At 44.1% G+C, this 27,585-nt stretch overlaps 1 protein-coding gene across 1 annotated transcript in view; it reads right to left on the bottom strand.

Annotated features, from left to right (window-relative positions):
- Positions 1-267: 267 nt before the first annotated feature.
- LOC122929277 (histidine N-acetyltransferase-like) overlaps positions 268-27,585 on the bottom strand; it is a 99,296-nt gene continuing 71,978 nt past the window's right edge. The window contains exons 2-4 of the mRNA XM_044282796.1: positions 9,861-10,076; positions 4,051-4,275; positions 268-1,983 (exon numbers count right to left, since the gene is read on the bottom strand). Of these exons, the coding sequence (XP_044138731.1) occupies positions 1,429-1,983; positions 4,051-4,275; positions 9,861-10,043 (963 nt within the window). The 5' untranslated portion in view covers positions 10,044-10,076 and the 3' untranslated portion in view covers positions 268-1,428. The remainder of the gene's footprint in view (positions 1,984-4,050; positions 4,276-9,860; positions 10,077-27,585) is intronic.

The following is a 27,585-nucleotide window of genomic DNA, read 5'->3' as shown; positions in this document are numbered from 1 at the left end:
CATACCAATCAGGCCAGTCGGAGCACTATAGATTTGGGTAGAATTCAGACATGAATTGAACTTTTGGACCAATTCAGTCAAATTGGACTCAAAGAATTTCAAGAAATTCGCTCATCTCTACTTACCAATCATCTTTCCAAAATATATATAACTTTTTTTAAACAGTTTTTATTAGGTTTTAATCAGGATACCATAAATTGTACAGCCAGCACAACAAATATAGCAATAAGACAACAATCCTACAATCGTAGCCTTACACATTCGGGGTTGTGTCAAACCATAGTTTTTGTATTGGTGGCCTATTGTCTTCTAAGATTGAACTATACCAATTTGAAGTTTAGAAACCTTATCACTTCCTCTAACCCCTTCAAGACCATGCCACATTTGTTTGCTTTTTTTTTACGCCTTGCCTTCCTGAAGCCATAACTTATTTTTTCATTTTGGGGAAATGTATGAGGGTTCATCTTTTACGGAGCACGTTGTACTTTCTAATGGCACCATTTACAGAGTTCTGCATGCGGAAAAACAGACCCATTTTCATTCTCTGGGTCAGCACAATTACAACAATACCACATTTACATAGTTTTTCTTGTGATTTAAGACTAAAAAATAAATAAATAAGATTGATATATGTATATATATATTTTCTTTTTCCAAGGTCTTCATAGGAACATAGCTGTGGAACCCTCGGATCATTCAGGAGGACCGAGGCTGCCGCACCCACCATCCGGCTTCCTTGATCCCCACTATGGGTAGCTGTTTAATACATTAGCATCAGGTATCTGTTTAAAACATCAGGCTCCTGGCAGCTATGGTGCCAACAGTGATCGCAAGTGGTGCCATCTAAAAATACCCGACTCCTAAGGTGTATTTACGTTGCATGGTCATGAGGAGGCTTCACTCAACTAGATCTGTTACTGTGTCACAAATAGTTTGTACTATTTGTAAAATTGGTGTGTTTTTTGGTAGATGCACTTTTGGGCGCCCAGGCACTAGATCTGGGATTACTACCCTGTAACCTCCATAGAAGGAAAGATCTGAACTTATGTGCCACCAGTTGTCACCCACTTCTCATGTTATGGCCAACAGCACAATGGAGGTTAAACACCGGTTCTCCTAATCTGTAGGATTCTTTTTGGTTGAAGGAATGGAAGACAGATTCATAGGAATCAATGTTTTGAAAAGCTTTTAGCACTGCACTTTAACATCAAACCTATAGGCGCCTTTCACACGAACAAAACAGATTGGCTCAGGATGCAATCAGTGAAATTCGCACAATTTTGCAAGCAATTCAGTTAGTTTTGTCTGCGATTGTGTAGTTTTTTTCTGCACAAGGTGCAATGCGTGGGGTCTTTGAACAGATTCGTAAATGCAAAATTAGAGCTGCCGAGACTGGGAAGTGGAATTCAATCAAGCCTGGTCTCGCTTTCAAAAATAATCTGCTCCCTCAAAAAATGTAAGACTCTCCTCTGCATATATGATAAATAGTATACCACTCCCTGCCGGCAATCCTTTTACTCCGATTTTCAACTGCTCTAGAACATGGACCTTAGCACAAGATGGATCGTTTCCAAACAGGTCAATATCTATATAGTATACTTTGTCTGCAATAGGCACTAGAAATGGTTGAGAACCAAGGCTAAGAAACCCTTCTGGAGAGGCATGGGGGCCATCACTGCCAGGTGTGACCTTGGAAGAAGATGCAGAATCACTAGAATCCCCAGGATGTGAATAAATCCAGACAAGCTCTCGTTTTAGTAGAAGATCTAGGTTGGACTTCTGAGTGGCAATAGCAAACCAACCTTGAACTAGCAATCCACCAGGAAGCAATTGTTCTTTTGTCTTGGACTCAAAGAATCTGAGAATTTCCTCTGGTCCCAGAAAAGATAGCTTTTTGGATCTGTCTTCATTATTCACTCGAGACTCCAGTAACCTGAGTTTTGCTTCCAACTGGTCAGCAGTAACAAGTACAGGTATCACTGCCTAATGGGAAACACAATGAACATAGGAGAGAGGTTCGGATTCAAAAGATTCAATGCAATACATAATGAATTATTATACAAGTAGAAGAGGAACAAATAGAAAACAAGACTAGTTCTGAGCGAATCGAAGTAATCAAAGTGGACTTCAATCCAAATTTCAGGGAAAATTCAATTAGCTGCAAAGCCAAAATTCCTTGTGCTTCATGGTAACAAATACATTTTCTCTGAAATGGCATTAAAAAAAAAAATCATACTTAACTCATCCATTTGAGAGTGAAGAGGCTGCTGCCGCCATCTTGCTTGAAGTTCCAGTGCAAAATCTTGTGTGCGGTGACGCATGACATCCACCGCCGTAAGAGATTTTGTGCTGGATCTTCAAACAAGATGGCCAGGATGGCCTCTCTATGCTCAGATGGATAAGGCAAGTACATTTTTTTATTTTTTAGCTGATCAATCCCTGTAGGACCTTACTATTCATCACAGATGCCAGTACAGTACTATTAACACTATGTTTGCACATATTTTTACTTTGCAGAATTTTATACAGCACCTGCCTGAAACTTTTGCACAATACTGTACTTTCATACTTCACACATTACTCTGCCAATTTTCTTCAGAAAACTTAATCACAAAAAAACTGATGTACCGAGATGTCTGGGGCCACCACATTACTTGGAAACGTCCTAAATTAATTAGGTCCTGGAAAGAGGCCATATCTCATCTAGAATTTATTTTTCTAGAGACTATCCCACTCGACTGGAGAATTAGTCCCCTTGGAGATGGATCATTTTTATTCAGTTCACAATCTTGCGATCTGCAGTGCTTAAAGGGGTTGTCTCACTTCAGCAAGTGGCAGTTATCATGTAAAGAAAGTTAAATACAAGGCACTTACTAATGTATTGCTATTGTCCATATAGCCTTCATTGCTGGCTGGATTCCCCTCTAACCATATTGTACACTGATTATTTCCATGGTTACGAACAGAGATGAGCAAATTTATGAAAATTCAATTCAGCTGATTTGCCGAACTTCACACAAAAAAATAAAAAATTTGCTTCAAGACGGATTACTTCGCCACGAAGAGCATATATATATTTTTTTATTAGCGGGTGCAATGACCCGGAGCTGCGATAGCGCCGCCCCCATCATTGTACACTCAGATGCTACGATCATGTATGAACGCGGCATCTGAGGGGTACAAACAGTGTGAAATTAACATAAAAAAACAAAAAACATTACATTAAACTTACCACGTCCATTTGCTCACGACTGGCTGGCCGCCGCCATTCGTTTGAAGATCTCGGCCGAAATCCCGTGCAGTGCGAGATTACATCACGTTTGAATTTCAGGATTAAGCCATTTCGCTGGCGCGAAGCATGAGGAAGTTTTGCTTCTAGGCGAATAGAATAATTCCTGAAATTCGGATTGATTTCCACTACGTGGGATTAGATTCGCTCATCTCTAGTTACGACCACCCTGAAATCCATGAGCGGTGGTCGTGCTTACACACTATAGGAAAAGGTGCCGGCCTCTCTGGTGGCCAGGACCATGGGGAGCGCACATAGGCTGGTGCTTTTTTTTCTACAGTGTGCAAGCACGGCCACTGCTGCTGGATTGCAGGGTGGTGGTAATGATGGAAATGATCAGTGTATAATGTGATGGGAAAAGGAATCCAAAAGGAAGCAATATCGACAATCAAAATACATTAGTAAGTGCCTTGTATTAACTTACAGGATAAATGTGACTTGCTGAAATCCATTTCATTTATTGCATACAAGGCAACTGCACGGTTCTGGCTTTCCAGAAACACCGATACACTAAGATAGCTGGAAAATAATTTAAACCCATTTATAAAGTTAACTAATTATGAGACATTTTTTTGACTCTTGGATGCCGTGGTTGAATCAAAAACAAGTTTATGATCTAGAGAAGTTATTTTTTTCTCTCTGCTCATGGGGAGGAAGACTTACATTGTGGGTTCTGCATTTTTCTTATTGCTGTAATGCCAATAAATAAAGGAGCAAAAAAAAATAAAAAATAAGAAAAAGAAAAGAAAGGTTGAACCTACCTTACAGGTGATCATTTTGCTTGTTTCCAACATAATAGCTGGTGGATTCTGAGATAGCACAAATCTAACTATTTTAACCTCCGGGTGGTCAGAACGTATAACATTCCAGCAAAACCTATCAATCACTCCACCCACTCCACGTCTTCTCATCTCGGCGGCTACACGAAGACCTTCGATCACAGCAGTAGTTCCATCATCAACCAGTATGAAAGATTCAAAGGCAACCTGACGATCCATGAGGAGAACAAGATGAGCATAGAGTAGGTCATGGAGTTTCTGCTCTAAGATCTGACCATGCAGGAGGACATACAAGCAGTACTTTGTCATATTTTATGAACACATCTTCAATTTTCTAGTATAATTTATGTTTGAATTCCTTTTGACAGTGAATGGAAACATTTTTATATTTTCAGTCCAAAACCCATCTGGCCCACCCTTCTGGTCCTCAAAACATAATTTCAATGTAAGGCTAAGGCTACATGGAGACCTTGGTGGGGCAACGTCAAGTCATGCATTTCAAAAACACAAGCAACTTCTCTGCTGTCATCTGACCATTTTAGAGGTGGGGAACGTTAAAGGGATTCTGTCACCAGGTTTCACCCCCTCCAGATAAAAATATGGTTATGTTCAGGGAGCTTTAAACATTCCTGATGTGGTCTTATAAATGTAATCTGTAGGCTCATTTTGCTAAAAATACACTATTACTAATCTGTCAGTCATAAAAATAAGGTGCCCAAGGGGATGTAAATGGCTCCAAGCTGCCGCCCTCACCTGCTGCCGTTCGTGCCCAGCGCCGCCTCATAATCTTCTGTGACGTCTCCAGCTCTCCCTCTGTAACATGCTGTGAAAGCCTCCTGCTTGCTCTCTCTCCCTGCACATATTTTTTTCACGGCCAGGAAACACGGATCACGGATGCGGCTGCCAAACGCTGCATTTTCCAATTTGAAAGTCAATGGGTCCGCGGAAAAAAAAACGGAAAACGGCACAACGGCCACGGATGCACACAACGGTCGTGTGCATGAGGCCTAATTGGAACATGCTAAAATATCATAACCCAAAAGTAATAGATATAGGACATCAACCTAAAGACGAGTTCACTCCTTACAGAAGACTTTAAATATTGTTTCATAAACCCTTTCGCTACCAACTCCCTACATGTACGATGGAGTGATGTAAAGCAAAGTTTAAACATGGTGCCAGCTTGTGCGTGCCATAGTCAGCTTTTCTTTGCTGTTTCAAAGCGGGCGTAGCTAAAGGCTCACGGGCCCTGGTATAAGAGCTCAGCTTGTGCCCCCCCTTCACTGTGTTGGTGCACCTAGCTTTTCCGTTGCCCAAGGCAAATATTGAAACACCCCCCCTCCCATGCCAAATTCTCAACCTAACCCCTTCCCTGTTTTTTGTCACTTTACATAACAAAAAGTGTAATAGCGATCAAAAAGTCACATGAACCCCAAAATAGTGCCAATAAAACAGTCCTCATCCCGCAGGAAAAAAATAAAATGAGCCTCCTACCTAAGACAATTGGCAAAAAAAAAAAAAAAAAAAAGATATTATAGTGTAAAACCTAAATACATTTAAAAAAAGTAGACATTAGGTATTGCCGCGTCCGTAAGAATCTGCTGTATACAAATAACACATGACCTAACCCCTCAGATGAACACAGAAAAAAAAAATGTGTAAAAAAAAAACAATTTTTTACACCAATTATTATTTTTTTTTGACTGTGCTAATCTGAGTTAGGTCGTGAGAGCCATAATTGTTTTTTTTTATTTTTTTTTCTGGGCGATTGTCTGTGGCCAAATAGAATTAAAATTGGGGAAGGGGATTATAAATTTAGTACTCTATGGAAGTGTGAGTGAAGCAACCATCAATGCAGAGGCCCGGATAATCGGGGCACGTGTCACACTGAGTGGTGGTGTCCTTCCATATCCCCCTCCTGTGACACTCTGCACTTTTTTGGGGACCGTCCCTTCTTTCTAGTATGGGGGACCACACCTGGAAAGTGTTGGCCAGGGACGATCCGGGCACCTCCAGTTCCCAAGGTACTTCGGCTTGCTCTTTCCTGGTTAGAAAAGATCGGGTCCTTGAGGACTGCCTCATAGAATTGGAGGAATGTCCCTGTGTTGCCAGCGTTTCGGGACAGCACAAAAGAGTTGTACAAGGCAATCTGTACCAAGTAGACGGTAACTTTTTTGTACCATGGCCGGGTTTTGTGCATGGCGTTATGTGGCTTGAGGACTTGATCAGAGAGATCAACTCCTCCCTTATACCGATTGTAGTCCACTATACAATCGGGCTTGAGGACCGTTGCCGCGTACCGTGCACAGGGACAGGAGTGATGCAGTTACCGTGAATTGTGGACAGTACAAGTACATCCCTCTTGTACTTACATCTGACCAGCAACAGGTTTCCACTGGTAAGGGCTCAGGTCTCACCCCTGGGGATAGGTACCTGGAGGGGGTGGGTAGGGAGGCTGCGTTGATTTTTTCGCACAGTCCCACAAGCGGATGTGGTTCTGGCGGCGAGGGACTGGAAGAAGGGGATACTAGTATAAAAGTTATCCACATACAGGTGGTAACCCTTATCTAGCAGTGGGTGCATATGGTTCCACACAAGTTTCCCGCTAACACCTAGAGTGGGGGGACATTCTGGGGGTTCAATACGGGAATCTCGCCCCTTGTACACACAAAACTTGTAAGTGTATCCTGAGGTACTCTCACAAAGTTTTTACAGCTTCACGCTATACCTTGCCCGCTTAGAGGGAACATAATTGCAGAAAATTAGTCTCCCCTTGAAAGCAATGAGAGACTCATCAACAGCGACCTCCCTTCCAGGTAGTGATTGATGACCGGCTTGATTTTGTACAGGCGGTCAAAGGCAGGATCACCTTGGGGGGGGGGGCGGGGGACATGCTGCATTATGCCCCAAAACGTCCTCATCTCAGCTGCACTGACCGGAGTCCAGCCACCGGACCTAGCCAAAAACGAGCCCAAGCTGCAGCACGCCTGGGGGGTCTAGGGTCGCACAGCTGAGTGTGCTGTGGACCCCAACTTCAGATCAGACCCCCATTAGACATCCATGTAAGACCCCCAATCAGACCCCCCCCCTTAGACCTCTCCAGACCCCCAATCAGACAGACCACTTCAGATGCCCCCAGACCCCCATTAGACCTCCAGATCCCCCCAGTAAGACCTCAGATCAGACTGTAAAATAATAAAGTAACTTACCTCTCCTGCCACCACTCTCCTTGTCCTGGTTGTCTTCTCTTCTCAGGGATGGCACTGCAGTCACCTGACCTCCTGCAGAGTGCTCTGTACGTCCTGACGTTGCAGGCAGCCAGGGCACAGCAGCACGGGCCCTGAGAAGAGCAAGCAGGAGGAGGGGTAAGTACTGTACAGCGCTTCTCTCCCCCTCCTCCTCCTGCAGACTACTGAGCGCTTCCATTATGGAAGCGCTCACTAATATTCACTTTATAAGATGCACTGCATCTTAAAAAGTACTGCACCACTGGCAAGGTGACCGCAGTGACCCCTATAGCTATGCCAGTGCCCGCTGCTAATGACCGCGACAGTCAATGCCAATCGTAGTCATTACAGCCTTTAGATGCCAAGATCATGGCATCTGAAGGCTGAATAACCCAGAAGCACACTTCTGGGTTAAACCTGGATGCCAGTGCGATGATTGGTGATGCTGGTAATTAATTGTAATACGTTGGGTCTCTCTGAGACCCAGCATATTAGAAGTGCAGTTCCTATATCGTCCATGTGGCGAAACCAACCTCACCACTGGGTTTTGTAGGGGCCTGTTTGCTAGCCTCTTGCCTCAGGATTATGGCCCATACTAACTTTGAAGGAGAAGACAGCTTAAATCTGTAGAACTGTTTTAGGCAGGAAATCCATGCTTGCAGGCCGGCCAAATGTAACTTCCATGGAATTCGGAAACCCCTGCTCGGATGTGGGTGATTTTTGGATATGCTGTTCACCCAGATCAGAGCTATCCATGGATGTATACATTATGGGGATATGTTGGGTTTTGAGGTGTTTTCTGTGTTTTGGGAAAAAATGTGTGGTTTCTGTCTGTGAGTGATTAAGTTAGCCCATTATGCTTGGTAATTGTATTACAGGCAGAGCCCAATGTGTTTTGGTAATTGTATTTTGTTGATTGCGTTAAAGACAATGCCAGTGTGTTAGTTAATTGCGTCTCAGACAATGCCAGTGTGTTTGTTGAATAGGGTTAGTTTTGTGTTTAAACTGTGCAGGATTAGCTGCTATGTCATGTCCTCAGTATGTCATGTATATAGGTCAATGCTGTGTGTTCAATAAAGTGTTGCTGTTTTACATTCAAAACAGAGCCTCATCTCATGTGTGTGGGGATTGCTATACGTGTATACTCCCCTGGCTATTACTTCTAGCTCTTTTTAGAGCTGTTCCTGGTTCCTGTGGTGGTATCGGTGTCGAGTGGAGTGCTTGGAGTCCTCGGGAGGCACTGGGAGCATCCATCGACGGAGGTACGCGGTTGGGGTGTCAGGAGATCCTTTACAGTCCAGCAGTCAAATATAGGAAATCAGTAATTTATGTAATACTATACACCATATTGGTGTATAGAAATCTAATATATATATATATATATATATATATTTGTTTTTTAATTTTTTTAAGTGTTGGGCAGACTTGCAAGTTCGGGTTATCCAAGAATTCCGTAATGGATTCCGTTACCACTGACCATAATGGAATTCTATGACGGCATGCACCACGGAAGCCTATAAGAGTCATTCAGTCATAATAGAAGTCTATGGCCGGCCTAGACTTCCATTATGACAGAATGCAACACAGAATGCCTCTTATAAACTTCCGTAGTGCATGCAGTCATAGAATTTCATCATAGTCCGTGGTAACACAATGCTTAGATAACTGGAACTTGCAAAACGCAAGTTTGCTCAACACTAATCATGGGCATCACCACCTCTGCCCTTATATGGATGTGAACACAAATAAAAGTTCTGGATCCAGAAAGATAGGCAAGAAAAATGAAAACACAAAAATCTCAGGTGTCCCAAGGGTTAAAACAGTCACAGCGCCGCACATTGTATAGTGGCTGAGCTTGGTATTGCGCTCAACCCCATTTACTTCCATGAGACTGAGCTGCAATGAATGTGTCGTCACTGGCCTAGGAAAAACAGAGAAAGCCACAGGAGAGCCTCTGCCTTCTCAAACAGCCGATCGGCGGGGGTCCCTGGGGTAGAACCCCCACCGATCAAAAGTAAGAAAATGTTGAAAACTCATTTAAACGTACTTTTCACAGAAAATCACTTTTAGCATAATTGGCCTTAAGAAATTCAGGCAACTCCAAACTCAGTTTCAAAGAAGGCATACTGCTATATAGGGTAGGTTCCCCAAAGTATAGCCATCCTTTTCTTGTTTAAATCTGGTCCCCTAAGTCTGAAAAATAATTTAATTTTAAGCAAATTAGGTTTTTGGTGCACTGTGGGTGGGGCCACTCTGTGCAGTAGACCTGGCGTCTCCTGTGTCACCGCTACCAGCTATAAAATCTCAGGGACTGTCCATCAAACAAGAGGGGGAGGAGCCTGTCCGCATCACTGGCCAAGTGATAATGCATGAAATGGAGCGACCCCACCCACAGGGGCTAAAAAAATGATTGGACATGCTGGATTTGAACATGTCTGATCCTATGGTCCTGCAGGAGATAAGACTCTACCAGAGGTGTCTAGCAGTGACTTATTTCCCTCTCCCTATTATTATTCTTCATAAATGTGACCATCAGTCATCAATAATTTACTCTTTTCTACTCACCACTTTCCCTTCACACCTGGCCACGAACATTCTTCTCTGGGGTTCCTTCAGCCATGTATGGTACTTCAGAGGCACATAGTCCGTACCGTTGAATAACCCACTAGAGATAGACATCAGTTCTTCATAGTCTTCTGCCGTTGCAGGCGAAATATCAATTTTTGGAATTGAAGTCGGAACCGACATGGTGTCACTGCGCGATATAGACCAGAGTCTCAGCTGAAAGGAGAAGAGAAGAAGTTGAATCAGGCAAAGTCTACCATCATTCTTGAGATTGATAGGGTTCCCAGCAGTCAGATCCATAATCCGATATTTATCCCTTATACTGGGGATACGTTTTAATCTTGGTACAAATCCTTTCACCAATCACAACGAGATTTTTATTTTGCAGGTTGGAGAGTAAAAAAATAAATAAAAAATGACTGAGCTGAGCCGATCCATGTGAGGTAGCAGAGACTCCAGCAGGTCTTGTGTAACATGATCCTAGAATGAAGCCTGGGCCCTTACAACCCACCAGGTCTGCAACCATCAGTTTTATCCCCATGCATTCTGAATGGAGAGTAATCCGTTCAGGATGCATCAGGATGTCTTCAGTTTAGTCGTTTTGACTGATCAGGCAAAAGATAAAACCACAGCTTTAAAAAAAAAAAAAAAAGGAAGACTTGCCTGAATGCCGGATCCAGCATTTTTTTCCCCATAGGAATGTATTTTTTCCAAGTGAATGGGTCCGCATCTGTGATGCGGAATGCACGCAGCTGGTGCCCTGTGTATTGCGGAACCGCCGTATGCGCCGTGTGACCAAGCCCTTATCCTGGGAAGCAATTTTAGATCAAAGCACAGCATGGGGGATGTGCGATCCATGCTTTTTTCTCTTTTTTTACAATTTTATCTTAGTTTTTCGAGTATTGGCAAAGTCTGTCTTCAATTTGCGGCTCATTTATTATCCTTTCATAAACCTGGTTTGTCTTTTTTGGTTTAAGTCTGACCTCTAGTGGTCGTTTCCTTGTAAGACAGATTCACATTAGCTAAACTAGTCTACATAGTACACGCAAGCCAGCCCTGGGGTGGTGTAGAAAAATAAGGCGCACCTACATAAATAGGCGCAATAGGCGCAAAAACAGTAAATGAGACTTAAAAAATAAGACAGGCTTTTTACTCCTGAAAACAGGCGGCGGCGGCGGCACTTTAGTAAATGTGCCCCTGTCTCTTTCCTATGGTATCAGCGCTCATTCTATTTGCCCCAGTTGCTTTTAATTAGCAGGAGACTACAAAAGGGTTAATAAACTCCTTCTAGGTCCCGGTTTGTAGTTCCTGAGACCATATGGAAAGGTGAGTACAGGGTGTGGCTGTGGTGCTGTGCGTTGGCGCTGAGCAGTGCCATGGGGCTTAGGCCTCTTTCACATGAACGATACAGATTGGCTCCAGGTGCGTTCAGGCTGCGTTCAGTGAAACTTGCACCATTTTGCAAGGAAGTTCAGTCAGTTTTGTCTGCGATTGCGTTCAGTTTTTTTGGCATGAATCGCATGCGCTTTGATGCGTTTTTCATAAAATAAATGAAGGTTTACAAACTACATCTCTTAGGCCTCTTTCAGACGGGAAAAGGTGCGGGTGTGTTGCAGGAACATGTGCGATTTTTCAGCACGAGTGCAAAACATTGTAATGCGTTTTGCACACGCGTGAGATAAATCTGCATGTTTGGTACCCAACCCGAACTTCTTCACAGAAGTTCGGGCTTGGGATTCTGTAGATTATATTATTTTCCCTTATAACATGGTTATAAGGGAAAATAATAGCATTCTGAATACAGAATTCATAGTACAATAGCGCTGGAGGGGTTAAAAAAATAAAAAATAATTAAATTCACCTTAATCCACTTGATCACGCAGCCCGGCTTCTCTTCTGTCTTCTTTTTTGCTATGTGCAGGAAAAGGACCTGTGGTGACGTCACTCCGGTCATCACATGATTCATCACCATGGTAAAAGATCATGTGACGGACCATGTGATGACCGGAGTGACGTCACCACAGGTATTTTTTCTAAACACAGCAAAAAAGGAGACAAAAGAGAAGCTGGCTGCGCGATCAAGTGGATTAAGGTGAGTTTAATTATTATTATTATTTTTTTTAACCGCTCCAGCGCTATTGTACTAAGCATTCTGTATTCAGAATGCTATTGGGGGGAAATTGGGGGAAAAAAGGCAAATATTCAAAATAACACCCTAAGGTATTCGCTGATGGGCATAGTGAGTTCATAGAACTTTTTATTTTTTGTCACAAGTTAGCGGAAAATTATGATTTATTTTTATTTTTTTCTTACAAAGTCTCATATTCCACTAACTTGTGACAAAAAATAAAAACTTCCATGAACTCACTATGCCCATCACAAAATACCATGGGGTGTCTTCTTTCCAAAATGGGGTCACTTGTGGGGTAGTTATACTGCGTTGGCATTTTAGGGGCCCATATGCGTGAGAAGTAGTTTGAAATCGAAATCTGTAAAAAATGACCGGTGAAATCCGAAAGGTGCACTTTGGAATGTGGGTCCCTTTGCCCACCTAGGCTGCAAAAAAGTGTCACACATCTGGTATCACCGTACTCAGGAGAAGTTGGGGAATGTGTTTTGGGGTGTCATTTTACATATACCCATGCTGGGTAAGAGAAATATCTTGGCAAAAGACAACTTTTCCCATTTTTTTATACAAAGTTGGCATTTGACCAAGATATTTATCTCACCCAGCATGGGTATATGTAAAATGACACCCCAAAACACATTCCCCAACTTCTCCTGAGTATGGCGATACCACATGTGTGACACTTTTTTGCAGCCAAGGTGGGCAAAGGGGCACACATTCCAAAGAGCACCTATCGGATTTCGCAGGCCATTTTTTACACATTTTGATTCCAAACTACTTCTCACACATATGGACCCCTAAAATGCCAGGGCAGTATAACTACCCCACAAGTGACCCCATTTTGGAAAGAAGACACCCCAAGGTATTCCGTGAGGGGCATGGCGAGTTCCTAGAATTTTTTATTTTTTGTCTCAAGTTAGTGGAATATGAGACTTTGTAAGAAAAAAAAAAATCATCATTTTCCGCTAACTTGTGACAAAAAATAAAAAATTCTAGGAACTCGCCATGCCCCTCACGGAATACCTTGGGGTGTCTTCTTTCTAAAATGGGGTCACTTGTGGGGTAGTTATGCTGCCCTGGCATTTTAGGGGCCCATATGCGTGAGAAGTAGTTTGCAATCAAAATCTGTAGAAAATGACCGGTGAAATCCGAAAGGTGCTCTTTGGAGTGTGTGCCCCTTTTCCCACCTGGGCTGCAATAAAGTGTCACACATCTGGTATCGCCGTACTCAGGATAAGTTGGGGAATGTGTTTTGGGGTGTCATTTTACATATACCCATGCTGGGTGAGAGAAATATCTTGGCAAAAGACAACTTTTCCCATTTTTTTATACAAAGTTGGCATTTGACCAAGATATTTATATCACCCAGCATGGGTATATGTAAAATGACACCCCAAAACACATTCCCCAACTTCTCCTGAGTACGGCGATACCACATGTGTGACACTTTTTTGCAGCCTAGATGCGCAAAGGTGCCCAAATTCCTTTTAGGAGGGCATTTTTTGACATTTGGATCCCAGACTTCTTCCCACGCTTTAGGGCCCCTAAAAAGCCAGGGCAGTATAAATACCCCACATGTGACCCCACTTTGGAAAGAAGACACGCCAAGGTATTCAATGAGGGGCCTGGCGAGTTCATAGAAAAAAAATTTGGGGCATAAGTTAGCGGAAATTGATTTTTTTATTTTTTTTCTCACAAAGTCTCATTTTCCGCTAACTTGGGACAAAAATTTAATTCTTTTATGGACTCAATATGCCCCTCAGCGAATACCTTGGGGTGTCTTCTTTCCAAAATGGGGTCAGTTGTGGGGTGTTTGTACTGCCCTGGCATTTGAGGGTCTCCGCAATCATTACATGTATGGCCAGCATTAGGAGTTTCTGCTATTCTCCTTATATTGAGCATACAGGTAATGAGATTTTATTTTTCCGTTCAGCCTCTGGGCTGAAAGAAAAAAATGAACGGCACAGATTTCTTCATTCGCATCGATCAATGTGGATGAAAAAATCTCTGCCCCCCCCCCAAAAAAAAGGAGGGGAAAGGCGTCTGCCAGGAAATAGGAGCTCCGCCCAACATCCATACCCACTTAGCTCGTATGCCCTGGCAAACCAGATTTCTCCATTCACATCAATCGATGTGGATGAATAAATCATTGCCGGGATTTTATTTATTTTTTATTTACAAAGTGTTTGCCAAAGCATAGGAACACTGCCTCCTCCTCAGCTCATATGCCTCGGCAAACGTATCTTTTACTGCAGAGGAGAAATCTCGTCTTGCAGCGCCGCATACGCCGACTTGTGTGTAATCTGACAGCAGCGCAATGCTTCAGTCAGAATGCACATCAGTGCTGCAGCTAGTCGATCGGTTGGTCCACCTGGAAGGTAAAAAAAAAAGAAAGAAATAACCAGGCCGCAACGCAATAATTTGATTAACTTTGGAACAGAACATATAAACTTTAACTTTTTGAACTGAACATTAACCTTTTTGCTTACTGGTGATTTTATATATTTTTTTTACCTTTATAGGACAAACCTCTCCTTCCCCATGGGACAATGTGCAAAGCGCAAATCGCCCAAAGATGTGGCGAAGTGCGTTATGCACTTTGTCCCAGGTGAAAAGAGACGTTTGCAGCAGCTCTGTGTGAATGGGCCCTAATAGCCCTGTGTGCCTGTCCTGGTCAGATGTGATCCCTATGCTAGGTGTACCTGTGTGTGGTACTTCCAGGAAACACTCTCCAAAGAATAGGGCAGGGTGGTCAGGGCAGTCAGGACAGAAATAGCGGGTGTCACGCCTTATTCCACTCCTGCTACAGACACAACATCTTTTTCGGGGTGACGGTTGGGTTGAGGTACCGGCAACAACACTGGGGAAATGTCGCTCGTGTAGACGGCTAACTACACTGGTGGATGGGGCCACGGAACCTCCTGGGTACAGGAGGTTCTCGATGATCTCTTCCTGAAATTTGAGGAAGGATCCTGTTCTCCCAGCCTTACTGTAGAGAACAAAACTATTATACAGAGCCAATTGAATCAAATATACAGACACCTTCTTATACCAGCGTCTGGTTCTGCGGGAAACTAAATACGGAGACAACATCTGGTCATTGAAGTCCACCCCTCCCATGTGAAGGTTATAGTCGTGGACTGAGAGGGGCTTTTCAATGACATGGGTTGCTCGCTCAATTTGTATTGTCGTGTCTGCGTGAATGGAGGAGAGCATGTAAACGTCACGCTTGTCTCTCCATTTCACTGCGAGCAGTTCTTCGTTACACAAGGCAGCCCTCTCCCCCCTTGCAAGACGGGTGGTAATGAGCCGCTGGGGGAAGCCCGCGCGACTAGTTCGCGCAGTGCCACAGCAGCCAATCTGTTCTAGAAACAAATGCCTGAATAGGGGCACACTTGTGTAGAAATTGTCCACATAAAGATGGTACCCCTTGCCGAATAAGGGTGATACCAAGTCCCAGACTGTCTTCCCACTGCTCCCCAGGTAGTCAGGGCAACCGACCGGCTCCAGGGTCTGATCTTTTCCCTCATAGACACGAAATTTGTGGGTATAGCCTGTGGCCCTTTCACAGAGCTTATACAATTTGACCCCATACCGGGCGCGCTTGCTTGGGATGTATTGTTTGAAGCCAAGGCGCCCGGTAAAATGTATTAGGGACTAGTCTACGCAGATGTTTTGCTCTGGGGTATACAAATCTGCAAATTTCTGGTTGAAATGGTCTATGAGGGGCCGAATTTTGTGGAGCCGGTCAAAAGCTGGGTGGCCTCTGGGACGGGAGGTGGTGTTGTCGCTAAAGTGCAGGAAACGCAGGATGACCTCAAAACGTGCCCTGGACCTAGCAGCAGAGAACATGGGCATGTGATGAATTGGGTTCGTGGACCAATATGACCGCAATTCATGCTTTTTGGTTAGACCCATGTTGAGGAGAAGGCCCAGAAAAGTTTTAATTTCGGAAACTTGGACTGGTTTCCACCGGAAAGCCTGGGCATAATAGCTTCCCGGGTTGGCGGTTATAAATTGTGTGGCATACCGGTTTGTTTCGGCCACGACTATGTCCAAGAGCTCCGCAGTCAAGAACAGCTCAAAAAATCCCAGGGCCGAACCGATCTGAGCTGTCTCAACCCGAACTCCAGACTGGGCGGTGAAAGGGGGAACTACAGGTGCGGCTGAAGTTGGGGACTGCCAATCAGGGTTTGCCAGCACCTCAGGGATTCTAGGGGGTCTACGGGCCCATCTTTGCGGTGGCTGCGACGGGGTAACTAATGCACGTGCCACCGTACCAGCTTCAACTGCCCTTCTGGTGCTCGCCACTTCACCAGGTTGTACGGCAGTGCTGGTACTAGGTCCAGGGAGGGCTGCGCTGCTGGTGTATGCCTCACCACGTAATCCGACAGCGCCATCCCCACTCTGCTGCCCTTGAAGCGGATCCTGCGCAACCTGTGATCTAGCGACATGGGGCCGGGTACGCCTGGTGCTATCAGGGACCTCAACCTCCTTGTCCGAACTTTGGGTCAGAGTGCCACTGCTTTCTACAGGTTCATATTCTGACCCGCTAGATTCATCAGATGAGGGTTCCCATTCCTCATCCGACTGGGTCAGAAGCCTGTAGGCCTCTTCAGAAGAATACCCCCTGTTTGACATTTGGGCAACTAAATTTAGGGGTATTCCCTGAGACTACCCAAGAAAAAAAGCAAGCCTGTCTTACAAAGGGGAGGCTAGCGGAGTACCGGAGGCCGCTGCGGTTGATAAAAAATATAAAAACATGATTTTTTATCGCTGCAGCGCGTGTAAAGTGAATGTGCAGTGATCAAAAAAAAAATATTTTTTGTCACTGCGGTGGGGCGGGTGTGGGTGAACCCACGTGTGGGCGACCGATCAGGCCTGATCGGGCAAACACTGCATTTTGGGTGGAGGGCGAACTAAAGTGACACTAATACTATTATAGATCTGACTGTGATCAGTTTTGATCACTTACAGATACTATAAAAGTACAAATGCTGATTAGCGATACGCTAATTAGCGAATAAGGGACTGCGGTGCGGTGGGCTGGGCGCTAACCGGTCCCTAAACTACCTAACCAAGGGGCCTAAACTATCCTAAAACCTAACGGTCAATACCAGTGAAAAAAAAAGTGACAGTTTGCACTGATCACTTTTTTCCTTTCACTAGTGATTGACAGGGGCGATCAAAGGGGTGATCAAATGGTTAATTGGTGTGCAGGGCGTGATCTGGGGCTAGTGTGTGGTGTTTGGTGTACTCACTGTGAAGCCTGCTCCTCTGCTGGATCCAACCGACCTAAAGGACCAGCAGAGGAGCAGGGCAGCCATATAACAGATCATATTTACTAATATGATCTGTTATCTGGCCTTTGATTGGATTTTTTAAAAATCATCAGCTTGCCAGCCACGATCATTGGCTGCCAAGCTGATGACGCGACCCCCCTTGAAGAAATGCCGGCCTGCATTGCGCAAGCGCGGGCCGGCTAAGCACGTCATCTCGCGTCTCGCGAGATGATGCGCCAATGCGTGACTCTGCGCAGCGCTGCCGCCTCCAGACCGCGATCCTGCGTTAGGCGGTCCGGAGGCGGTTAAAACATTATTCCTTCCTGCTTAAGTTGCTTGTGGGCCAATGACTCATTGACCCACAATAAAGAAGCAGGGAGGAATCATGTATTCAGATGTAAAAAAATTATGAATATTCGATATAGCGAATATATAGCACTATATTCAAAATATTCACGAAGTAGCGATATTCGCGATTAATATTCGCTATTCGAATATTTGCGCTCAACACTATCTATTACCACAGGCCTCTATGGACATTGTGGACCAGAGTTTATGAAAGCATCCAGTACAAGTAATGGAGCAGAGGATATTTCCTGCCGTTAGGGAGAGCGCCCTGTGGATTGCTAATTACAAGTAAGAATTTATTATATCCAGTACCTGGCTGCTAGAGTGTGGACATAGTGTAGGCCGATATAAGAAGGAATCTCTCCCACCTGTTAGAAAGGAAACTCTGCAAGCTATTTCTGCCAAGCCTGTTACAAGGATTACAGCTCAGCTGATATTTGAATTATTAGTTTTGCTAATTACAAATGAACTGTACTGAGTACCCTGAGACAATTGATCAAGTTACAGTTCAGTTGTTTACAACCATTGACTCCTCATCTTTTCTACCACCTTCCTTTGCACCTTAGGATGCTGACGTCACAAACACTAGGGACCCTGCCTCCCAGGCACCTAAAAACCCATTCTATTAACGGCACCTCAACCACCATCTGGCAGGAGTCCCTGGACAACAGAGCGTGCCCCGAAGGAACTGGTGCTGTCCTTCTATTCACTGCATGCCGGCCCACTGAGCGCCGCTAGACATTAGTAAAGTCACTACTACCCCCATCAGCCCACCAACGCTCACATATTGCCCCTGCAGCCCGGTCGCTGCATTTATAGATGTGCAGGCACGCTTTTACATGCCTATTTATACACATGCAGGCATTTACGCACACAAGCATGCATTAAGACTATACAGTGGCTTTCGCCTATGACACGTAGTTCAACCACAGATCGCAGGAAAACAATGCTACTTTCAACCCAGTGAAAGCAAATGGGTTCTAATTTTTACCAGAAAGTTTCCCACATGTCACTACCTTGTTCATTTTTACGAGTTGCGATGTAGTTGCTGCTACCTTTTGATCAGTGTGTGGTGGGCCAAAATCGCTTTGTAGCCCTTAACCCTAACCCAAAAACCTTGTCTGGATTAGAAGACAATGGTTCCCATGTATAACCTAGAGGCAAGTTGCTTGTATGTCAAAACAGCTGGGCATTGTAGTGCCACAAGTTTTAAGAGAGAAAGAGAGAGAGAATTTACATCCCTCTGGCCGAAAGAAAGTACTGATATATAGGAAACCCAACCACCAACAGGCAGCGGACCTCTCACCAGGGTGTGCTTCAAGGGGAACAAAGGGTGTGCCCTTGGTTCACTGTGCATCGGCCCCATGGAGGGCAGGGGAGGAACATAGCCACCATGAGGACTACTACAACACCTATCCTCTTGCCAGGGATCGCTGCATACCAAATATATTTCCAGAAGCATATATTCTGCTGCCTATGCAACAGGTGCCTCTCCCTAGGGCCCTCTATATAACGTCCCAGGTGTAGGAATTGCTGAGTGATATAGTGCCGCCTAAAATGTCTCTTAATGTGTGTCACGGTACTCCTACTTGGATACGGCTGGGCACCAGGCTTTGGTTCAAAAGCAATAAATAGGGGGAATAATTGAGGGATTTTAAAGAAACATTGAGTCCAGACCTTGTATGTAGTTGAGTAGCAGCTTTACTTGAATAAACGTTCCTCAGAAACAGTCCTCAAACCTTGTCTTGTTCCCAGCAGGCTTTAGCATGAAACTGGCAGGCAAACTCGTCAGCACTACATCGGTTTCTCTCTGGCTCTACTGTACTGACAGGCTGACTGTATGACTTTGCTTCTTCTTGTATGCTGCACTTCTCTTTGTATGGTCTGTCTCTAGATTAGGCCAGGGAACTTTCCTCCTGGCTCTTGAGGCTTCTCGCTTTGGCCTCCATGGCCAGCAAAGCTAAGTGTACTCTGGTTGGCTTGGGCATATCCAGCAGAGATGTGCCCTGCAAACCTTCCCCAAGCAAGGGGTAAACTAAAAGTGACTAGATACTGGGACTCATCCTTCCTGCAGGAAGTAGGACTTGCCCACTTCTCCCCGGGGTGGGGGTTAGAATGGAATGGAAAGCTCCATTCTACCTAACTGTAGCTCTGCCGTGTTTGCTGCCACCTGCTGGTGAACCAGGTACATTACATTTGAACAAAACAGTTAGAAACATTAGAAATGCACAGTGTATAGGACCTGAACAAAATACATGAGATTACATTTTATTAGCCCATTAGAGATAGTAGCAGAGTGCAGAAGTAGCAGGGTGCAGAACTGTGCAATTGCACTTTTTATTTCTGCCCGTGGACTATGCAATTTTTATTTATTTTTATAAATTTTATTCACAGAGAAAATTACTAAATTATTTTCTGAACTTTTTATCTTCAACATTATAACATTTCTCATTTTTACCCCAAACTCCCCCCATCCCCCCTTCCTTGAGATGCATCTCCTATCCCCTCTGTCCGCAAAAACGGAACAGATACGGAAGACATATGGATGCATTCCGTAACCGTTCCATTTTTTTACAGCCCCATTGACTTGAATGGAGCCACGGAACGTGATTTGCGGGCAAAAATAGGACATGTTCCATGTTGGAATGGAAATACGGAAACGAAAGGCATACCTTCGAAGTACCTTCAATTTTTTTTGCGGTTCCATTGAAATGAATGGTTCCGTATACGGTCCATATGCGGAATGCAAAAAAAGGAACGGAAACGGTAAAAAAAAAAAAACGTTGTGTGCAGGAGGCCTTAGGGTCTATTCACACGTCCGTTGTGTATTACGGATCCGAAAATTGCAGATTCGGAATACACCCAGCCGGCACCCCCATAGAACTGCCTATTCATGTTCTATTTTTTTCGGAGACGCGGACCAGAAGATCGGGGGCGTGCTCCGGAAATGCGGATGCGGAATGCACACTGTGTGCTGTCCGCATCCATTCCTGCCCCATAGAGAAAGAATGGGTCCGCACCCGTTCCGCAATTTGCGGAACGGAAGCGGATCCATTTCGGCAGGATTTTTTTCTTCAGAGCCTTTAGGTAGACCCAAAATTCTCAAATTATATCTCGTAGATCTGTCCTCCAGATCCACCGCCTTCTTTTTAAGAGTGTTAACCTCCATTCTTCATGTGGAAATTTCAGATTCGGTTGCTTTGACTTCGTTCTCCAAGGCCGCTACTGTTTTTCCTATAGTTATAACTCTGTCCCGAATCTTTGTAACGTCATCCCCGGGGGCGTACATAGAAATCATGGGGTCCCATAGCAAAACTCAGAATTGGGCCCCTCCCCCCATACAAAATACATGCAGAGGTTGTCAGGGCCTCTGCATGTATATAAAAAAATATATAAAAATAAATATATATATATATATATTTAATACACACACATAATAATTAGGGATGAGCGAACTTGTGTTTTCAAGTTCGGTGTACAAGATTCGGGTTATCTAAGAATTCTGTTATGGATTCTGCTACCAGAGACCATAACTTATGGTCTCTGGTAGCGGAATCCATAACGGAATTTTTAGATAACCCGAACCTTGTAAGCCGAACTTCAAAACACAAGTTCGCTGAACACTAATAATAATACATAGACATATACTTCAAATCCAGTCCCTGACCCTCATTGCCCTATTAGAAATAGTAATAAGGTAATGAGGGGCAGGGACTGAACCCCCCTTCAGAATTTCAAGCATATGTCTATGGGGGGTTTAAAGTCTATGGTAAGCTGCTGTGAGGTGAACAGGTCTGTGTGTGTATACATATATATATATATATATATATAAAATATATACCAGCAGAAGGACCCGGCTTCGCACGGGTATATTTAATCTATTTCATTTTATGTTTCCGTGTGTCGTAAAAAGATATTGACAGTTTCCCCCATAACAGTGACCTCTACAGTACCTGCCCTTTTAACAATGACCTCCACAGTGCTTGCCCGTTTAACAATGACCTCCACAGTGCCCGCCCCTTTAACATTGACCTCCACAGTGCCCGCCCCTTTAACAGTGCCTTCTGAGACATTATACCCCCCAATAAAACTGTCATATCCCTGCTGTTTGTTATTTAATGGAGGCTATGGATGCTTTGGCTGATCGATTACTCTGCAGTTCTGTTGCTGACCTCCGCAGTTCTGTTGCACGGTGTCAGAATGCTCTGGCGTCTGGCGCCGTTGGAGGAAAACAGGTCTGCTTAGAGCCTAAAGTTGCTCTCCCTGATAGGTTCTCAGGGGGTGGTGATGACTTTATTCGGTTCAGGGAGTCCTGCAGGTTGTAGTTTCGTCTGCAGCCGAAATCTGATCCTTTATCTGGTGACGAGAATCAAAGAGTGGGGATCATTATATCTCTGCTCAAAGGGGACGCACAGTCCTGGGCTTTTTCTCTGCCGACCGGTTCACCATCCCTCCGGTCAGTGGATTAATTTTTTAGTGCCTTGGGCTTGAATTATGATGACCCAGACCGCGTCTCTATGGCTGAATCTAAGCTACGCAGTTTGTTACAGGGAGAACATACTGCAGAGTCTTATTGTGCAGAATTTAGAAGATGGGCAACTGACTCGAGGTGGAATGATCCTACACTCCGGAGTCAGTTTTGTCAGGGGCTATCTGAGAGGTTGAAAGATGCCCTTGCTTTTCATGAGAATCCTGATTCATTGGGGTCCTGTCTGTAAGTGGATCCGTCCCACCTAGTCCCCGGGGTGATATGACTTTTGAATCTGGGGCAGGAGAGGAGCCTATGCAGTTGGGCCAGGTTTCCTTTCGCTCAGGTGATAGGAACTTTAGGAAGCTGAATAAGCAATGTTACTACTGTGGTAAAAAAAGGTAATTTTGTTTATGAGTGTCCTTTTGTTAAACCTCAAAACGGTAATGAAAAACTACTGAGGTATTCACATAAAGAGAAAGAAAAAACCTCCCTGACTCTTGGTAGTGTAAATGGGGAGCCTGAGCAAGCTAATATGCATTCTCCCTACAATACCCGTTTTCTCCTGCCTGCCATGGTGGCACTAGACTCAGGACATTTTTATTTTGAGGTATTTGTTGACAGTGGTGCGGGGGTAAACCTTATTGACTTTCATTTTCTCCAAAAGTTTGGTTTTAGAACGAGAACATTAGAAAAGGTAATACCAATGTTTGCAATTTATTCCTCCTCCCTCTCACAAAAGAGTTTTACTCATATTGTTCATGACATTCAGTTAAGGATGGGTGATTCACATGTTGAGTCCATTTCTTGTTTTGTTATGAGGGGCTTGCCTGCTCCGATGGTTCTAGGTTTTCCATGGTTGGTAAAGCATAACCCTACTATTGACTGGCAAACAAAAAAAATCAGTAGCTGGAGTGAATTTTGTATGGACAACTGTCTCTGTGCTTCTATCTCAGAGGTGTCAACTACAGTCCTATCTCAGTTTCTCTCAGATTTTGCGGACGTATTCTTGGAGGTTGGAGCTCAGGAGCTGCCCCCCAATCAAGAATATGATTGTCCGGTCAATCTCATCCCTGGAGATAAACTGCCAAAATCTCAGCTATACAAACTTTACCCACCCAAAAGAGAGGCTATGCGGAAGTATATTGCCTAGAGTTTGGCAAAGGGACATATTAGGCCATCTAAATCCCCTGTGGCCGCCGGCTTCTTTTTCGTAAAAAGAAAGACGAATCACTTAGACCGTGTTTGGATTTCCGGGAATTGAATCTTATTACGGTCTGTGATCCATATCCCCTTCCTTTGATTTCTGATCTATTTGATCAAATTGTCAGAGCCAAGGTGTTCTCCAAGTTGGATTTAAGAGGAGCCTATAATTTGATCAGAATAAAGGAAGGAGATGAGTGGAAAATGGCCTTTAATACACCCGAAGGTCATTTAGAGAATCTTGTCTTGCCCTTTTGTTTAACTAATGTGCCAGCGGTCTTTCAGTGATTTGTCAATTATATTTTCCATCATTTAGTGGGAAGGTTTGTTGTTATTTATTTTGATGACATACTATTTTACTCACCCGATTTGGAGACCCATCAGGATCATGTGAGACAGGTGTTGTTGATCCTTCGGGAGAATAAATTGTATGCAAAATTGGAAAAATGTATATTTGCTGTCCAGGAGCTACCGTATTGGGGATACCTGCTTTCTGACTCTGGTTTTCATATGGACCCTGAAAAGGTCCGGGCGGTACTGGAATGGGAACGGCCTGAGAATCAGAAAGCTCTGATGCAGTTTTTGGGTTTTACCAATTACTACAGAAAATTCATCTTGAATTATTCCACCATTGTAAAACCTTTGACAGATATGACTAAAAAAGGCGCCAACCTCTCTGTCTGGTCGGATGAGGCATTACAGGCCTTTTCTGCTATTAAGAAATGTTTTGCGTCTGCTCCCATTCTGATGCAACCTGATGTGTCTTAACCATTCATCGTTGTGGTTGATGCATCAGAAGTGGGGGTCGGAGAAATTTTGTCGCAGGGTCCCTCCCCTAGCAAATGGCATCCGTGTGCTTTTTTCTCCAAAATCTCTCCGCCGCTGAAAGAAATTATGATGTAGGAGATGGAGAATTACTGGCCATTAAATTGGCCTTTGAAGAATGGCGTCACTGGTTGGAAGGGGCTACTCATCCTATTACGGTATATAATGACCACAAGAATTTGGCTTACCTGCAGTCTGCTAAGCGCCTGAATCCTAGACAGGCTAGGTGGTCACTGTTTTTTACTCGGTTCAATTTTGTGATCACCTATCGCCCTGGGGTTAAAAACGTCAAGGCAGATGCGTTGTCACAAAGTTTTCCTGGGGGGAGTGATTCGGAGGATCCCGCTCTGATTTTGGCTGATGGGGTGGTGGTTTCTGCTCTGTACACCGAGTTAAAGATGAAGGTGTTGGGGGCCCAGGAGGCTCCTGATTCCTGTCCTCCAGGCATGTTGTTTGTTCCTGCTGAACTGTGATACAAGGTGTTCAAGAAACATCATGATACGGTCCTTGCGGGACATCCTGGAAGCAAATCCACCATAGATCTTTTTTTCCGGAGATTCTGGTGACCAGGGTTGCGCAAGGGTGTGGAGGGTTATGAGGAAGCTTGTGAGACCTGTGCACGGGCGAAGGTGGCTCACACTAGGCCTTCAGGATCCCTTCTTCCTTTGTCCATCCCGTCTTGTCCTTGGATGCATTTGTCCATGGACTTTATTACCAATTTGCTGAGTTCCTCTGGGAAAACTGTGATTTTGGTGGTAGTGGACCACTTCAGTAAGATGGCTCACTTTATACCATTACATAGCTTGCCCAACGCGAAAATAGAGATGTCACGAACATAAAATTTTCCGTTCGCGAATGGCGAACTCAAATTTCTGCAAATGTTCGCGAACGGGCGAACCGCCATTAACTTCAATAGGCAGGCGAATTTTAAAACCGACAGGGACTCTTTCTAGCCACAGTAGTGATGGAAAAGTTGTTTCAAGGGGACTAACACCTGGACTGTGGCATGCCGGAGGGGGATCCATGGCAAAACTCTCATGGAAAATTACATAGTTGACGCAGAGTTGGATTTTAATCCATAAAGGGCATAAATCACCTAACAATCCTAAATTGTTTGGAATACCGTGCTTTAAAAGGTATGATGTTGTATCGATCAGGTAGTGTAACGGTTACGCCCACTTCACAGTGACAGACCAAACTCCCTTTTTAACGCACCACAAACAGTCCATTTGCACAACCACAAACTCCCCATTTGCACAAGGTTGGATACCAAGCTAGCCATGTCCCGTTGATGTCATTGAAGGTTTCTTCCACCACCCAGCCATGTACAACACCAAGGTTCCCTGAAAGGTGAATTGAATTGATTTTTCGAACGGGGAGATGGTTAAAAAAATTCTGACTCCCTCCCCTTTATTTGAATCCATGCCTTGGTCACTGCGTCTGCGCCGTGCAATTTACTGTCACACCCGATATGAGTGGTATTTTCTGTAGTACTATTCTCATCAGTTTAATCCCTGTATGGTCCCCAATCTGGGATCCATTTATTAAATTGATTTTTCGAACGGGGAGATGGTTAAAAAAAACGCTGGCTCCCTCCCCTTTGTTTGAATCCACGCCACGGTCACTGCGTCTGTGTCGTGCAATTTACTGTCACACCCGATATGAGTGCTATTTTCTGTAGTTCTCTTCTCATCAGTTTAATCGCTGTTACGTCCCATATCAGGGATTGCCTTTTGCGGCCGGGTACCTTCGACTGCCTTCACAGTGACAGACCAAACTCTGATACACCAAACTGAATTGATTTTAGGAACCGGGAGATGGAAAAAGCAGCTTGGTCGGTCCTCTTACTCCCAAGTTGGGGCACTGCGCGTGCACGGAGCAATGTGCTGTGACACCCTATATGAGTGGTGTCTTAACTAGTACTATTCCTATCAGTTTAATCCCTGTTACGTCCTCTATCCGGGGACGTGTGCCGAATTGAATAACCATTGTTGAATTAACAAACCATTACGACATCATGAAATAATTTAGTTCTGAGCTCTGTACTTGCTTTGTATTGGAATTGATGGGGATTTTTTTAATTGTCTGCATTATTTCTAATAAACTATTAAGAGACTTTATTATGATTTTTTTTATTTTATGTAATAAAAACCCATACAAATAAAAAAAAAGAAAAGAAAATTTATGTTTTTTCTATGAAAAATTATCCAGCCGATCGCTTTTAGTCTGATCATAATGAAGCAACGGCCTTATCATCTGGGGTGTGGCAACATTGCCAACACACTCATAGAGGTAATGATCGCTTCATTGTTATACACAAGCCCCTTCACCACAACAAGGTAACGATCACTAAGGGGAATTGACACTTGTATGTGCCTTTTTTTTTTTTTTTTGCAGCCACAGTGCAGCACTAGAGGCCAGAAAAATTAGGCATGTACACATACCTGAAAAATAATGTTATTGTTGCAGCCGCTGTTGTAGCAGCGGCCGGATAAATTGATGTTTTCAAGGCAGAAAGGTAACTAAAACATTGCGGCTTGAACCCTAGTTGGTGGCGGAGAATTCACGAAAGTCATCCGGTATGCAGACATTAAATACAGCAGCGTGGGGACCATTTTGAGGCCAAGGCATGTACTCAGGCCTTTTGTTAGTCAAACGTATCCCCCACTGTCAGTCCCTTCGGGATCCGTGCCTCATTCATCTTAATGAAGGTGAGGTAATCAACACTTTTTTGACAGTGACAATGCCTCCTGCTGCACTGAAGGTCCTTTCTGACAGGACACTTGAAGCGGGGCAGGCCAGAAGTTCTATCGCAAACTGGGATAGTTCAGGCCACAGGTCAAGCCTGCACATCCAGTAGTCAAGGGGTTCATCGCTCCTCAGAGTGTCGATATCTGCAGTTAAGGCGAGGTAGTCTGCTACCTGTCGGTCGAGTCGTTCTCTAAGGCTGGATTCCGAAGGGCTGTGGCGATGTGTAGGACTGAAAAAGCTCTGCATGTCCTCCATCAACAACACATCTGTAAAGCGAAAGTAAAAAGGATACAGCAGCTCACCCCTACTTCGTATGGATAGGTGCTCACCCTCCGTCCTACCCTCAGGACCTGGAATGAGAGACTATAGTATATGTATATGTGAGGGGGCACACTCAAATGGGACCACTAGATGGATGATATAACCATATTTAATACTTTAAGAACATACCCCTAAAATTAATATAAAACATACATAAAACCATACATCACACATATATGGAACGTCGCGTGTGACACTCCTATACAATGGTCTCTAATCGTAGGTCAATGTCACAGCGATGTCCCAATTCAATGTACTATTGTAAATGGTGCAAACAATGTCCCAATCAGAATTCAATGGTAGAATAGTAGTGGCACTATGGCCAAATGTCCCAATCAGAGTCTTAATAAAGTAATGGCACTATGGCCAATTCTGATAGAGCAGTGATGATATTATGCC

This window comes from Bufo gargarizans, chromosome 2, assembly GCF_014858855.1.
Source record: "Bufo gargarizans isolate SCDJY-AF-19 chromosome 2, ASM1485885v1, whole genome shotgun sequence".
In the NCBI taxonomy this organism is placed as follows: domain Eukaryota; kingdom Metazoa; phylum Chordata; class Amphibia; order Anura; family Bufonidae; genus Bufo; species Bufo gargarizans.
This window is presented reverse-complemented; position numbering and strand designations above follow the sequence as displayed.